We start from the raw sequence: 13,834 nt of genomic DNA on the forward strand, positions 1-13,834 counted from the left end.
TGTTATAAAAAATAAAATACAACTTACACCACTTTTATTATTAAAGCTCGATTCATTCCATAGCGCTGCACATATGAAAAGGGGTGCACATACGTAATACAGACAATTACACTAAGAATAAACGAGACAAACTACACACTGGTACAGAAGGAGAGAGGGCCCTGCCCGTGAGGGCTTACAATCTACATGGTATGGGAGAAGGACACAGTAGGTGCGGGTGAAGCTGGTCATTGCGGTATAGAGGCAGTAGGGTCACTGGTTGTAGGCTTGTCTGAAGAGGTGGGTTTTCAGGTTTCTATTGAAGGATTCCACTGTAGGTGAGAGTCTGATATGTTGGGGTAGCGAGTGCCAGAGTATGGGTGATGCACGGGAGAAATCCTGGAGGCGATTGTGGGAAGAGGCGATAAGAGGAGAGGAGAGAAGGAGGTCTTGTGAGGATCGGAGAGTGCGTGTGGGGATGTATCGGGAAAGTAGCTCAGAGATGTAGGGAGGGGACAGGCTATGGACAGCCTTGTAGGTATTTGTCAATACGGGGGGCCAGTGAAGGGATTGGCAGAAGGGAGAGGCAGAGGAGTGATAGGGTGAGAGGTGAATTAGTCGGGCAGCAGAGTTGAGGATAGATTGGAGGGGTGAGAGAGCGCTAGATGGGAGGCCACAGAGGAGAGTGTTGCAGTAGTCTAGGCGGGAGTTGATGAGGGCATGTACAAGCATTTGCGCAGATTCAAAGTTAAGGAAAGCGCGGATGGGTTAGAAAGCAGCGACAGCGGGGTGACCTTGTAATGTGTATGAGGGCCCCAACTCAGAGTTCACCAGATGTTGGAAAAGATAAGGGTTGGGTATGTCTGATTCCTTTTGTTCTTGTGGAGATAAGACTCTACCACAGGTGTCTGGCAGTAGGTGTCCTCCCCTCGCCCCTTTAAGAACACATGCAAGCTCGGCCAAGGCAAGTGCGCATCTCAATGAGGGATCTGGAGCAATAACTATCAGCCAAATGGGGTGCTGCAGCCATGTCAAATGTTTCAACAGATGTTTGACATTTTATTTTAACTTTCCCTCACCATCCAATACTGTAATCTTTAACAAGGTTCTCCAAAGCTGTGTGAAAAAATAAAAAAATAAATAAAAATTCTCTTTAAATTGTCAAAGACTTCCCACTGGTCCTGCATTGGTCATGTGCTGTTCATCATTCCAGTGACCACTGCTGCCAATCAATGGCCACAGCAGTCACCCTTTTCCTCACTTTGGCCTGTGACTGGCGGCAGCAGTCGCATGATTGATAAACATGTCATCACTACAGCTCCAGCGGTAATCAGTGTGCCAGCACAGGAAGTGTTAAAGTTTTTTTTTATTTTTTTTATTTTTAACACAGACCACTGCACCCTGCCCAAAAATATTTTAGAACAACTTTAAACCCTATAACAGTGTGTTCCTGCTAAGGCTACTTTCACACTCGCGTTTTGTGAGGATTGGTCTTGTATCTGCACAGACGGATCCGCACCAATAATGCAAACGCTTGTATCCGTTATCCATTAGGGCAAAACTGATCCGTTTTGGACCGATTGTGAGAGCCCTGAACGGATCTCACAAATGGAAAGCCAAAACGCCAGTGTGAAAGTAGCCTTACATGGATGGTGTCATTGTATTTGAATGTTGCTTAACCCCTTCAGCACCAGGTCACTTTTCACCTTAAATCCCAGGCCGATTTTTGCAAATAATGGTAATAACTTTGGAAAGCTTTTACTTATCCAGGCGATTCTGAGACTGTTTTTGCTAAATTTGTATCAGTTAATAATGGATTCGTTTGCATTATTAATTTTAAAAAAGTCTACGTCAAAACTGATCCGTCTTGACTTACATTGAAAGTCAATAAAGGGATGGATCCGTTTTCAATTGCACCAACGGATTACATTGCAAGTCTAGACAGATCCGTTTGGATCCGCATAGTCAGACGGTCACCAAAACGCAGCATTTTAGTGACAGTCTAAAGAACGCAACAGAGACCAAACGCAGCCAAATTGAGGCATTCTAAACGGATCCTTATCCATTCAGAATGCATTGGGACTGAACTGATCCGTTTTGGGCCGCTTGTGAGAGCCCTGAAACTGGTTTCACAAGCGGGCCCAGAAACGCCAGTGTGAAAGTAGCCTAAAGGTAAGCTACTCCATGAGGTATGTCCCCTTAGGTGCCCCTCCTCTGATACTTCCTGGTCCTTCCCATGACAAGAAATAACTGCTCAGCCAATTGCGGGCTCAGATAGGACTGAAAAGCATTTGAACGCCAGTGTTGAGGTATAAGCCAATTCCGATTATTATTATTTTTAAATAACATTTTTACCCCCCTCAGTACATGCAGTATAAACAAAAATCCTATTCAGATCCATATTTCAGATTACCTGCTATTAGTTTGATGGCAGCAAATGTTAAAGTAACTCTAAGTCAGCACCTTTGATTGATGGAGACCGAGCTTCATGTATTAAAGATATGTCCAAGAAATGGGTCCAGTGTGGTGTAAAATGCATTCTGACTGGTATCTCTGGGTGACAAGGCCACTTCTCTGTGACAGCTATAATACACAAGGTCATTTGTGACTGAAGGAATCTGAAGCAGATATTACTGCCTCACTGGAAGCGATTGAATAAGGTTTTATGCTTTATTAGATTATCAATGCTCTTTTCTTCATAATGTCCTAGCTTCTATACACAAAGCAAGGAGTCCAGACATTATGGGGGGGGGGGGGGTCTCATTTATTCTGTTTGGGCACTGCATGCAACCTTCCCTGCCATCGGGTCCCCGTCACAGCAGCACAGGGACCCGATGGCCACCCCACACCCGGCAGGATACTGCTCGTGCCACGGTCAGCGCTGACCGCGGCAGTGCAATGGTTAATGCACCGGTGTTTTCACAGATGCTGTAGCATACAGCAAAGGTCCGGCTATCAGTGACTGCCGGGCCCCTGCAGCTGATCGGACGGGCACAGCTCCTGCGCCCGCCCAGAGCGCCGTAGCTGTACGGCGCTAGGATTTCATACCAGTTTCCAGCGCCGTACATGTACGACGCTCGAATCCTACGGGTTAAGGGCTCATGCAAATACTGTCCGCGTGTGTTCCTCTTTTTGCAGAACGGAACATTCTGCCCTCTGTAGAACTGTTCTACTCTTGTCTGCAAAACGGACATGAAAAATACATGTTCTATTATTTTTAGTGGTGCCATGGAAAAACATACGGTTGTAGACAGCTGTACATATCTTTTGCTGTCCCATAGAAATTAACGGGTCCGCATCAAATACACAAAAAAATGCGGATTAGACGCAGACAAAAAGTACGGTCGTGACCATAAGCCCTGACTCCTGTAATCTGACCACCAAGGTATGTATGATTATAAAACTCCATGCGGACTACACAGACAGCCGACCAGAACATTCATCCCATCTGACCATTAGTTGGGAACGGAGGACCGACAATTATTTACCAGCGTGCCCTCCCAGATACTGAGGCCATTAGGCCTAAGGAAACTAGAGCGATATTCCTTTTCCTGCAGTGTCAGTCTTAGGTCTCATGCACACTTTTTTTATTTATTTTTTTCAGTTTGGTTCTGAATACGGAATGCAAAAAACAGAACGTATTCATTTCAATGGGTCCGCTAAAATACCTGAATGTACTCCGTATGCATTCAGTTTCTGTATTTCCGTTTCTGTATTTCCGTTCAAAGATAGAACATGTCCTATTATTGTCCGCATAACGGACAAGGATAGTGCTGTTCTATCAGGGGCCAGCTGTTCCGTGAAAAGCGGAATGCACACGGAAATCATCCGTATTTTTTTTCCGCATTTTTTTTCGCGGACCACAAAATACTGAAGAAAAAAAAAAGAAAAAAAAAAAAAACATACGGTCATGTGCAATAGGCCTTAGGGGTCATGCACAAAACCGTTGGCCGTTTTGTGATTTTTGTGGAATGGAAAGGCCGGCCCCTAATAGAACAGTCCTGTCCTTGTACGTAATGCAGACAATAATGGGACATGTTCTATTTTTTTTTTGCAGAACGGCCATGCGGACATAGACACGGAATGCACACTGAGTCAGTTCTGTTTTTTTTTTTTGTTTTTTTCCTGCCTCATGAAGCGAATGGTTCCGCATGTGGGCTGGGGTTATAAAAAACAAAACACAGAATGGACATGGAAAAACTGAATGAAACGCTGCAGATTTGCTGGCATAGAATTGTGGGTGGAAAATCTGCAGCACTGAAGGGCAGCAGTAATGTGGATGGCATTTAACCCCTTAGGGCCGCTTCACACGAGCGGATGCCGTGCGTGGCATCCGCTCCGTGAAAGAGTGCCAAGACCCGCTGCAGACTGCAGAGGCACGGAGCGGTAACATGACTGTTAATGCTCCGTGCCTCTCTGTGATCTCTTTACTACGAAATCACAGTGACAACTGTGATTTCGTAGTAAAGAGATCACAGAGAGGCACGGAGCATTAACAGTCATGTTACCGCTCCGTGCCTCTGCAGTCTGCAGCGGGTCTTGGCACTCTTTCACGGAGCGGATGCCACGCACGGCATCCGCTCGTGTGAAGCGGCCCTTAGTGACCACACACACATTTAAAACAAAAAAAAAAAAATGAGGTGTCATTTTTTTGCAGGACAAGTTCTAGTTTTTAATGCACCATTTTGGGTACATGTAATGATTGATTAAAGCCAGCTGTTTAGCTAAAACCCCCTTCCGTTTTGCAGCCCATAGACTTCTATTATGGTTGAATGAATAAAGGAATGCCTTTATAGAATTGCGTTATGGTCCGTGGTAACGGAATCCATAATGCAATTCTGCTTTTACCACCAAACTTAGCGCAAACAAATTTCAAACTCTGAAATTCGCTCATCTCTAATAATGATGTCAGGGGGTTACGTAGCATCATAAAATCAATATAATGCTCTGCAACCCCGTCAGTGCTACGTAGGTCAGGACGGAGCCTTTACCATGTATCACATTATGTCCTCAGAGTTGTGTGTTAGGCGAGTACCACAAAGCACACTGGAAATGTGACCATGAGTATTCATTTATTCTTAATGATCTTCATTCAAGATAACAGCAATGATTTACTGAAATGAATTGGGCCTCCATTAACCCCGGTCACGATTAGATCAATTATATTGCACAAAGCAGCAACTGTAACCGGGTGTGGAGGAAATAAAAGCAGGTTGTTGGTTCAATACCACGGAGAGGGCTGCTGGCAGCATGGCGGCTGTACGTCACTCTGCTGACAGGACGTGAATGAACCTGGAAATCAATGAGGATAATTATATACAATGCCTACCTAACATAAATCAGCAGACTAGCCGAGTCCTGCGCTCCTGGGTCATTGCAAAAAACCCCAACCATTCATTTGCAGTGTGAACCATTTAACCCTATAAAGTCCTATAGTGTGTGAAATACACAGGCAAGGTATAGAAACCCTGGTCTGAGATCACTGAATGCTTTGATGCAATTAACAATTCTCATTATTCATGAAGAATAGGTAATACATTTAATCCCAGTCTATTGCTTTGAATAACTTTGGATCAGTAGACATATATGGGGTCATTTATCAAACTGGTGTAAAGTAGAACTGGCTTAGTTGCCCATAGCAACCAATCAGATTCCACCTTTCATTTTCCATAGGTGCTGTGGAAAACAAAAGGTGGAATCTGATTGGTTGCTATGGGCAACTAAGCCAGTTCTACTTTACACCAGTTTGATAAATGACCCCAATTCTCTCCAGCAGGCATCAATACACACACCATGATATCTGCTGAAAGCTGGCTGACTATACCAGTCCTACAGACTAAGGCCTCATGCACACAACAGTATTTTTTCACTGTCCGCAAAACGGGGTTCCGTTGGTCTGTGATCCGTGACCGTTTTTTCGTCCGTGGGTCTTCCTTGATTTTTGGAGGATCCACGGACATGAAAAAAAAGTTGTTTTGGTGTCCGCCTGGCCGTGCGGAGCCAAACGGATCCGTCCTGAATTACAATGCAAGTCAATGGGGACGGATCAGTTTGACGTTGACACAATATGGTGCAATTGCAAACGGATCGGTCCCCATTGACTTTCAATGTAAAGTCTGGAGTCCCTTTTATACCATCGGATTGGAGTTTTCTCCAATCCGATGGTATATTTTAACTTGAAGCGTCCCCATCACCATGGGAACACCTCTATGTTAGGATATACTGTCAGATATGAGTTACATCGTGAAAACTCATATCCGACAGTATATTCTAACACAGAGGCGTTCCCTGCCACCAATGTTATTAATGCAATAGAGGGAGGGAGGGGAGGTCCGGGGGAGGCCGCACACTGTGCCACCAATGTATTAATACAATATAGGGGGGAAAGGGGGGGGAAAGGGGGGGGGGGCGCACACTGTGCCACCAACGTATTAATACAATAGAGGGAGGAAGGGGGGGAGCGCACACTGTGCCACCAATGTTGTATTAATACAATAAAGGGAGGAAGGGGGGGGGCGCACACTGTGCCACCAATGTTATTAATACAATAGAGGGAGGGAGGGCAGAGGGGGCCGCACTGGCCACCAATGAAATTTAAACTGGGGAGGGAGGGGGGTCTGCCCCCTGCTGCCTGGCAGCCCCGGATCTCTTACAGGGGGCTATGATACGCAAAATTAACCCCTTCAGGTGCGGCACCTGAGGGGTTAATTGTACGGATCACAGCCCCCTGTAAGAGAGAGATTGGGTGCTGCCAGGCAGCAGGGGGAAGTCATGTACACAGTTCGTTGTATATTCTAACTAGAAGCGTCCCCATCACCATGGGAACACCTCTGTGTTCGAATATACTGTCGGATCTGAGTTTTCACGAAGTGAAAACTCAGCTCTGAAAACGCTTTTATGCAGACGGATCTTCGGATCCGTCTGTATGAAAGTAACCTACGGCCAAGGATCACAAACACGGATGCACACAAGATTGGCATCCGTGTTCTTTCACGGACCCATTGACTTGAATGGGTCCGTGAACCGTTGTCCGTCAAAAAAAAAAATAGGACAGGTCCTATTTTTTTGACGGACAGGATACACGGAGGCGGGTGACAAACGGTGCATTTTCTGAGTTTTCAACTGACCCATTGAAAGTCAATGGGTCCGGAGAAAATCACGGAAAACGGAACACCGGCCACGGGTGCACACAACGGCCGTGTGGATGAGGCCTAAGGAATATATGAAGAAGTCCCAGCAATCGTGTCTTGCTTATAAGTATATATTCTGACTGAGAAAGGCTGTGTGCCGAAACGCGTCATAATATATACTTTATGACAATGAAATAAAAGTATATACTTATAAGCTAGACACGGTTGCTGGGACTTTATATATACCACGTAGAGGCAGCTCCTTCCCGCTGCAACGTGAACGCCAAGTCAAGCGTCGGCTGGATTTTGGTTTAGCTACAGACTAAGGGTACTTTCACACTAGCGGCAGGACGGATCCAACAGGCTGTTCACCCTGTCGGATCCGTCCTAGCACGGCAGTGCGCGGTGAGAGGCCGCCAGACTACAAGTACTGCATGTCCGACTTTTTAGTCCGGCGGCCTCTCACCACACACTGCCGTGCTGCGCCGGAGCTCCGCTCCTGTCCCCATTATAGTCAATGGGGATGGAGCGGCAGTCCGGCGGCACGGCGAAATAGCGGCAGGGCGGATCTGACAGGGTAAACAGCCTGTCGGATCCGTCGTGCCGCTAGTGTGAAAGTAGCCTTAGGAGCAGAATGTCACCTGCTTACTCTTGGATCAGTCACTGGGCAATGTTCTAAAAGAATATGGGTCCCTTTACATGGACCGACGTAACAAGCGATTGTAGGGAAGTGTTCCTTCCTGACGTTCTCGTCAGTGAAGGTGACCCCTGCGTTTACATGAGGTGATCTCCTCCACAGTATGGGGAGGATGATCGCTAATTCTATCGCCCGGCTCCATACAGACTTGTTGTTTGCTGGCAGCCAGAGGTCGTGCTATGTTTTTTGCAGAAGAGCAACACTTGTTCAAATCTGCGTTTGGAGCCTCTGTTGCAGATTCTGTCGAAAGACCAGACAAAAAAGCCTTATATGCAGCACTTGTGTCCGGTAAAAAGACAGGATTCCGAACGGAAACTGAACGGATCCCATCATAGTCGGTGGAGTCTGTTCAGTTTCTTCCCTGTGGGGTGACAGGAGGAGGGGGGGGGGGGCAGGGTCACTAGTGGAGTGACAGAAGGAGAGCAGGGTCACTAGTGGAGTGACAGAAGGAGAGCAGGGTCACTAGTGAGGCGACAGGAGGAGAGCAGGATCACTAGTGGTGTGACTGGTCCCCGGGGACCCTGCTCCCCTCTCCTCCTGTAACCCAAGTCCATGGCTCCTTACCTCTCCAGAGGCCCTGTCCTATTTCCCAGGGTCCTGGGGCTGCACGCACCGCTCTCCTTACAACAGCCACCCCGGGAGCCGGCCCCTTCCAGCTCCCGCCGACTTCCCCTGCTGCAGGACCTGTATAGCTTCAGCGCGCGCCTATACCAACCAATAACAAAGCCCCTTGCTGTAAGGAGCTTTGCTATTGGTTATTTCAGGCACAGGCAGCATCGCTCACAGCACTGATGAATGTGGGGGGAAAATCTAGTGTATTGGTACGCCTTAGACTGTTTTCAGGGACTAAAATGGCCTGAACAGGCGTCTCTGATGCTTGTATTGGCATTATTGCTACCTCTGCTGGGAGCAGTGGCTGTTTAGACGGCACAATCGTCTGATGGGCAAACAATGATTTTGGTGACCACACAAACAATCATATTACCCGATGAATGAGCATTTCGCTTGATCGTCAGGTAATCGGCGGCATCTTAACACCGGCAGAACGCTCATTAACAATAATCTGCCCGAACATCGTGCAGTGTAAAGGGGCCTTAAGTAAGCAAGTTAAAGGGGAATTCCCACCTCTTAAATGGCAGATTACTAGGATATGCAATCACTGTAAGTTCAGCGGCGGTAGAACTTCTGTGGTGCCTCAATGACCCCAAAAAATGAAGCGTCTGTATGCCAATTCAGTACTGCACTCTTCACAGTATATTTCCTGCGCACAGTGCTCCCAGGCAGTGATGGCCAGTTCGCAGTGTTCGACGAACATATGCGATCTGCCATCTTTATTCCCAAGTCCGGCGCTGCAGAGGTAAGTCCTTATCTGTGCCTGCGCCGCTCTAAAACACATGCAGTCACCGGAAGCAGGCAGTTCCGAGAACAGCCTTCATCGGGCTGTTCTCGGAACTGCCTGCTCCCAGTGACTGCATGCGTTTCAGAGCGGCTCAGGCACAGATAAGGACTTACCTCTGCAGCGCCGGACTTGGAAATAAACATGGCAGATCGCATGCGTTCGTCGGCGAACACTGCGAACTGGCCATCACTACTCCCAGGTACTTAGCAGTGCAAGGATCTGCAACCACAACAGTCCAACTCAAATGGCGCTGTGCTACAGCCTTTTTCACAAGAGTGAGTTTTCCTTCAGTTTGCTCCGGTATTTTTTGCAAATCTGCGATGTGTCATGCACACGGCCATATTTTTTGGTCCGCATCTCATCTGCTTTTTTTATGGTTTGGAAACGGGCCCATTCATTTCAATGGGGCTGCAAAAGATGCAGACAGCGCACCATTTGCTGTCTGCATCCAAATATCCGTTCCAAGGCTCTGCATAAATAAATACAAAAGAATTACAATATGTCCTAGTCTTGTCTGTTTTGCAGACAAGAATAGACATTTCTAACATGTTTTGCGAATCTACGATTTGTGGTCAGGTACATGAGGCCTTAAGTTCCTGCATTTTTTCCAGTTGATGGGTTTTTCAAGGCAAACTGTAGAAAAAACACTTAACATCTCCTAGCACCTATTAGTGAAAATGCCTGGATGGCCTGTTCATTTCTACGGAGACAGCTGCGTAAAAAAAAACAAAAAAACATAGTGCGATATTTTCTGAATGCAGAGATGATCAGTAATAATGATGCTCATTTGCACAGACCCACTGAAAAGAATGGGTCAGGTTTCAGTCCGGATGCTCTCCGTTTTCAACAGCCATCGCACCTGGATGGAAAACTTGCTTGTGTGAAATTAGCCTTAGGGCTCATTCACAACCGAGCCGTGTTTTGCAGTAGAGCCGCAAAACACAGATGCCGTTCGTGTGCCTTCCGCAGTTTGGGGGGGGGGGGGGGGGGGGAGTGGTGCCGTCATTGTGCCCGCTACATACGATGGAATGTGATTTGTGAAAAGGTACTTAGTAACAAATCAAATTTCTTGTTGAAGTTCGGCGAAGCAGCGGAATCGAATTTTTGAAAACTTCGTCCATCACTATACATCTGTCTGGATGTTACAGTCTTTGCCGTCACCAAACGGGGCCAACAAAGGGTTTAAATGTGCACAAAACACAATAAGAACCGATCGATTACACACTCAGCTCTGCTACATCTGTATTCTAAACAAATGATAAAAGCACCCACCGTTACCAAGAAAGATGGGCCCCAAATCCCTGTTCTTGTCTGGAGAGCTGGTCGTTCATTGGAGTGACTGGCACCAAATGTGCCAACCCATGGGAATAGAGTGAGAAGATTACAGAAGACTTCTGTGCACTTCATTACATATAGATCCAGGGTAAGTCTGCATGCACAGCTGTCGCTTCCGCAGCCAGCCGCGCTCCTATATTTAGCACTAAATTACTGTCCGGGGAGAACGTTGGGGTTATAATTAGAAGAATAAAGGCTTTATCAAAGAAAATCACCGCTTTGTTCATAAAAGATCTTCATACCACTGCTGCTTGAGTGTGACTGCAAATCAGGAATAGGCACGTGCCCAGCAGTGAAAGCGTTAAAGAGGAATGCCTTATATTTGCCTTTTCTCTCATAGCACTTTCACACTAGAGTTATTCTTTTCCGGCATAGAGGTCCGTCCTAGGGGCTCAATACCAGAAAAGAACTGATCAGTTATATCCTAATGCATTCTGAATGGAGAGCAATCCGTTAAGGATGCATCAGGGTGTCTTCCGTTCAGTCATTTTGACTGATCAGGACGGAGATAATACCGCAGCATGCTGCGGTTTTATCTCCGTCCAAAATTCCGAAACACTTGCCGGAATGCCGGATCCGGCCCCAAGTGTTCCGGCAAAACGCATGCTCAGACCACAATAAAAGTGAAAATAAATAAATACCTGATCCGTTTTTCCGGATGACACCGGAGAGACGGATCCGGCATTTCAATGCATTTGTCATATGGATTAGGATCCTGATCTCTCTGACAAATGCCATCAGTTTGCGTCCGTATTGCCAGATCCGGCGGGCAGTTCGGGCGATTGAACTCCCTGCAGGAATCCTCTGCCGCAAGTGTGAAAGTACCCTCAGAGTCATGCCAGAGGATAGGACTATATGCAAGGTGGACACAAAATTCACTGTACACCTGCCTGCTCAGTGCAAGGATGAAACAGATAACAGATCTGCAGTGTGTGACCACCGTCCTAAGACCTCATGCACACGACAGTTGTTTTTTGCGTCCGTTTTTTTGGGAGGACACGTTTTTTTCCACAGATCCCTTGTAATAAATGCCTATCCTTGTCTGCAAATGTGAAAAAAGTAGGACATGAACTCTTTTTTGCTGAAGGGAAACAAGGACAACGGACGCAGAACACAAACTGATGATCTATCAGCATTTTTTTTACTGACCCATTGAAATGAATGGGTCCCCATTCTATCCACAAAAAAAAACTGAATGGAGGCTGAGAAAAACTAATGTCGTGTGCATGAGGCCTTATGCACACAAACCTGGAAGTCACACACTTAGACTCATGCGCACAGCCGTTGGTCGACCGTTCCGTGCATTGGGGACCGCAATTTGCGGGCACCAATGCACTGGCAAGAACAGTGCGGATTCCGCAGACAGATCCAGACCCATTGAACTTGAATGGGACTGTGATCTGTCAGCATTGCAAAAAAATAAAACATATTCTATTTTTTTGCGATGTGGAGGCACGGAGAGAAACTGCACAGAAGCACTCCGCAGTGCTTCAGTGGGGTTCCATGACTCTGTTCCACACCGGATCTTCCGGATTGCGGGCCCATTCAAGTGAATGGGTCCACATACGTGATGCGGGGTGCAAATGGCCTGTGCCCGTCTATTGCAGACCCACTGTTTGGGGGCGGCAATATGGGCACAGCCGTGTGCATGAGCCCTTAGTAAGTGAGGGGGCAATTACTCTTTCGCACATGCCCAGTCAGTGCTGGATAATTTTTTCTCCCTCAAATAAAATCCATTTGCCATCCGTTTTTAACATTCATGAATTTCACTGGCTTTTTTTCCCCCCCAGCCCCCAGAAAACACTCACAGGATGGTCAGATGGTTGGCCAGGCACCATTTTCCGTGGGCCCATTGGCTTCTATGGGATCTGCCCGGTATTTAAGGTCTGCGATTTCACCCATATACTTCAATAGTTCTGAAAACGAGTGTGTGACATTTTTTCGTGTGAAAATAACCTTGGGTTGTCAATGTCTTAAACAAAAGTTAGTTTGACAATCCCAAACAGTAAAATTTGACAACTATGTAGATAATAAGGGAGCAAGGCACCATGCACACCACCATATTTTGCAGATCACACATGGACTCATTCATTTATATAGGTCCACAAAGAAAAAAATAAAAGAAAAAAGGACAGCACACAGATGTCATTCACGTGCTCTTTGCATTTGTAGTACAAAAATGCAGAATGCACACGGTGGGTACCTGTATTTTGCGGATCCGTGGTTTGCAGAACACAAAATGGACTGTCGTAGGCATGAGGTCTAACAATGTGAAACAGCAAAAAGCTACTTTCACATCTGCTTCCGTCATAATACAACCGTCTGCATCTGTTACGAATGGATCCGGTTGTATTCTCCAAAATAGACAAGATGGATCCGGATCTAAAACCACTAAGTCAATGGTGGACGGATCCTTTTTCTTTTGTGTCAGAGAAAACAGATCCGTTACCACAGACTTACATTGTGAGTCATGACGGATCCGTCTTGCTCCGCATCCCAGGACGCACTTAAAAACACTGCTTGCTGCGCTTTTGTGTGCGTCATGGGAACGCAATAAAACGGAATGCATTCTGGTGCACTACATTCAGTTCAGTTTTGCCCCCATTCACAATGAACGGGGACAAAACTGAAGTTATCCCCAGCTATTGAGATGATATCCCCAGCTATGGATGATAGGTAGGTAAGAGGCTGGTGGTAGATATGTTCTGATAAATTAGATGAAAAGCTGATTATATATGATTAATATTAGGATAATATTTCATCTGGCTTACTGTGGTGTATGAAGACCGCAAATAGCCTTCATTCCCCTTCACCCTCACCTGATGCATGGCATTCATTGGGGATGAAGCCTACGTCGGAATAAACTGCTGTAACATGGAGTTAGATTTCATACTGTATTATTACTCTGTAAAAAGACCTGCTGTTTTATGCTTCCATGTGGAAATTAAACTTGGAAATTAGATTCTATAAAATAGGCTCATAAATTAAAGTCTGCATCACCGGGCACACGTTACACAAGGGCATGTAGAGGCTACAAACCTGTTCTGACATTATAGCACTCACACAGGAAAAAGATCAGCAAGGCCCCCTGCACACGAACGTGTCCACCCTGCAATGCACAAACACAGGACGTGGGGCAGCCGCAGCGGATCGCGGACCCATTCACTTGAATGGGTCCGCGATCCGGCTGTTCCGCTAAAAGATAGGACATGTTCCATCTTTTTGCAGAACAGAAGTACGGGACGAAACCCCACGGAAGCACTCCGTAGTGCTTCCGTAGGGTTCCGTTCTGCA

The 13,834-nt window shown here is 46.4% G+C and overlaps 1 protein-coding gene across 2 annotated transcripts in view; it reads right to left on the reverse strand.

The window, feature by feature from the left end:
- The window catches only part of MCUB (mitochondrial calcium uniporter dominant negative subunit beta), a 72,315-nt gene that overhangs the window by 36,407 nt on the left and 22,074 nt on the right, over positions 1 to 13,834 (reverse strand). Inside the window, exon 2 of one of the 2 annotated variants that reach the window (XM_044301907.1) lies at positions 1,059 to 1,095. The exons of the other annotated variant lie outside the window; for it this stretch is intronic. Coding sequence (XP_044157842.1) covers positions 1,059 to 1,061 — 3 coding nt within the window. The 5' untranslated portion in view covers positions 1,062 to 1,095. The remainder of the gene's footprint in view (positions 1 to 1,058; positions 1,096 to 13,834) is intronic. 2 annotated transcript variants of the gene reach the window in all.

The sequence above is a fragment of the Bufo gargarizans genome, chromosome 1 (genome assembly GCF_014858855.1).
Source record: "Bufo gargarizans isolate SCDJY-AF-19 chromosome 1, ASM1485885v1, whole genome shotgun sequence".
In the NCBI taxonomy this organism is placed as follows: Eukaryota; Metazoa; Chordata; class Amphibia; order Anura; family Bufonidae; genus Bufo; species Bufo gargarizans.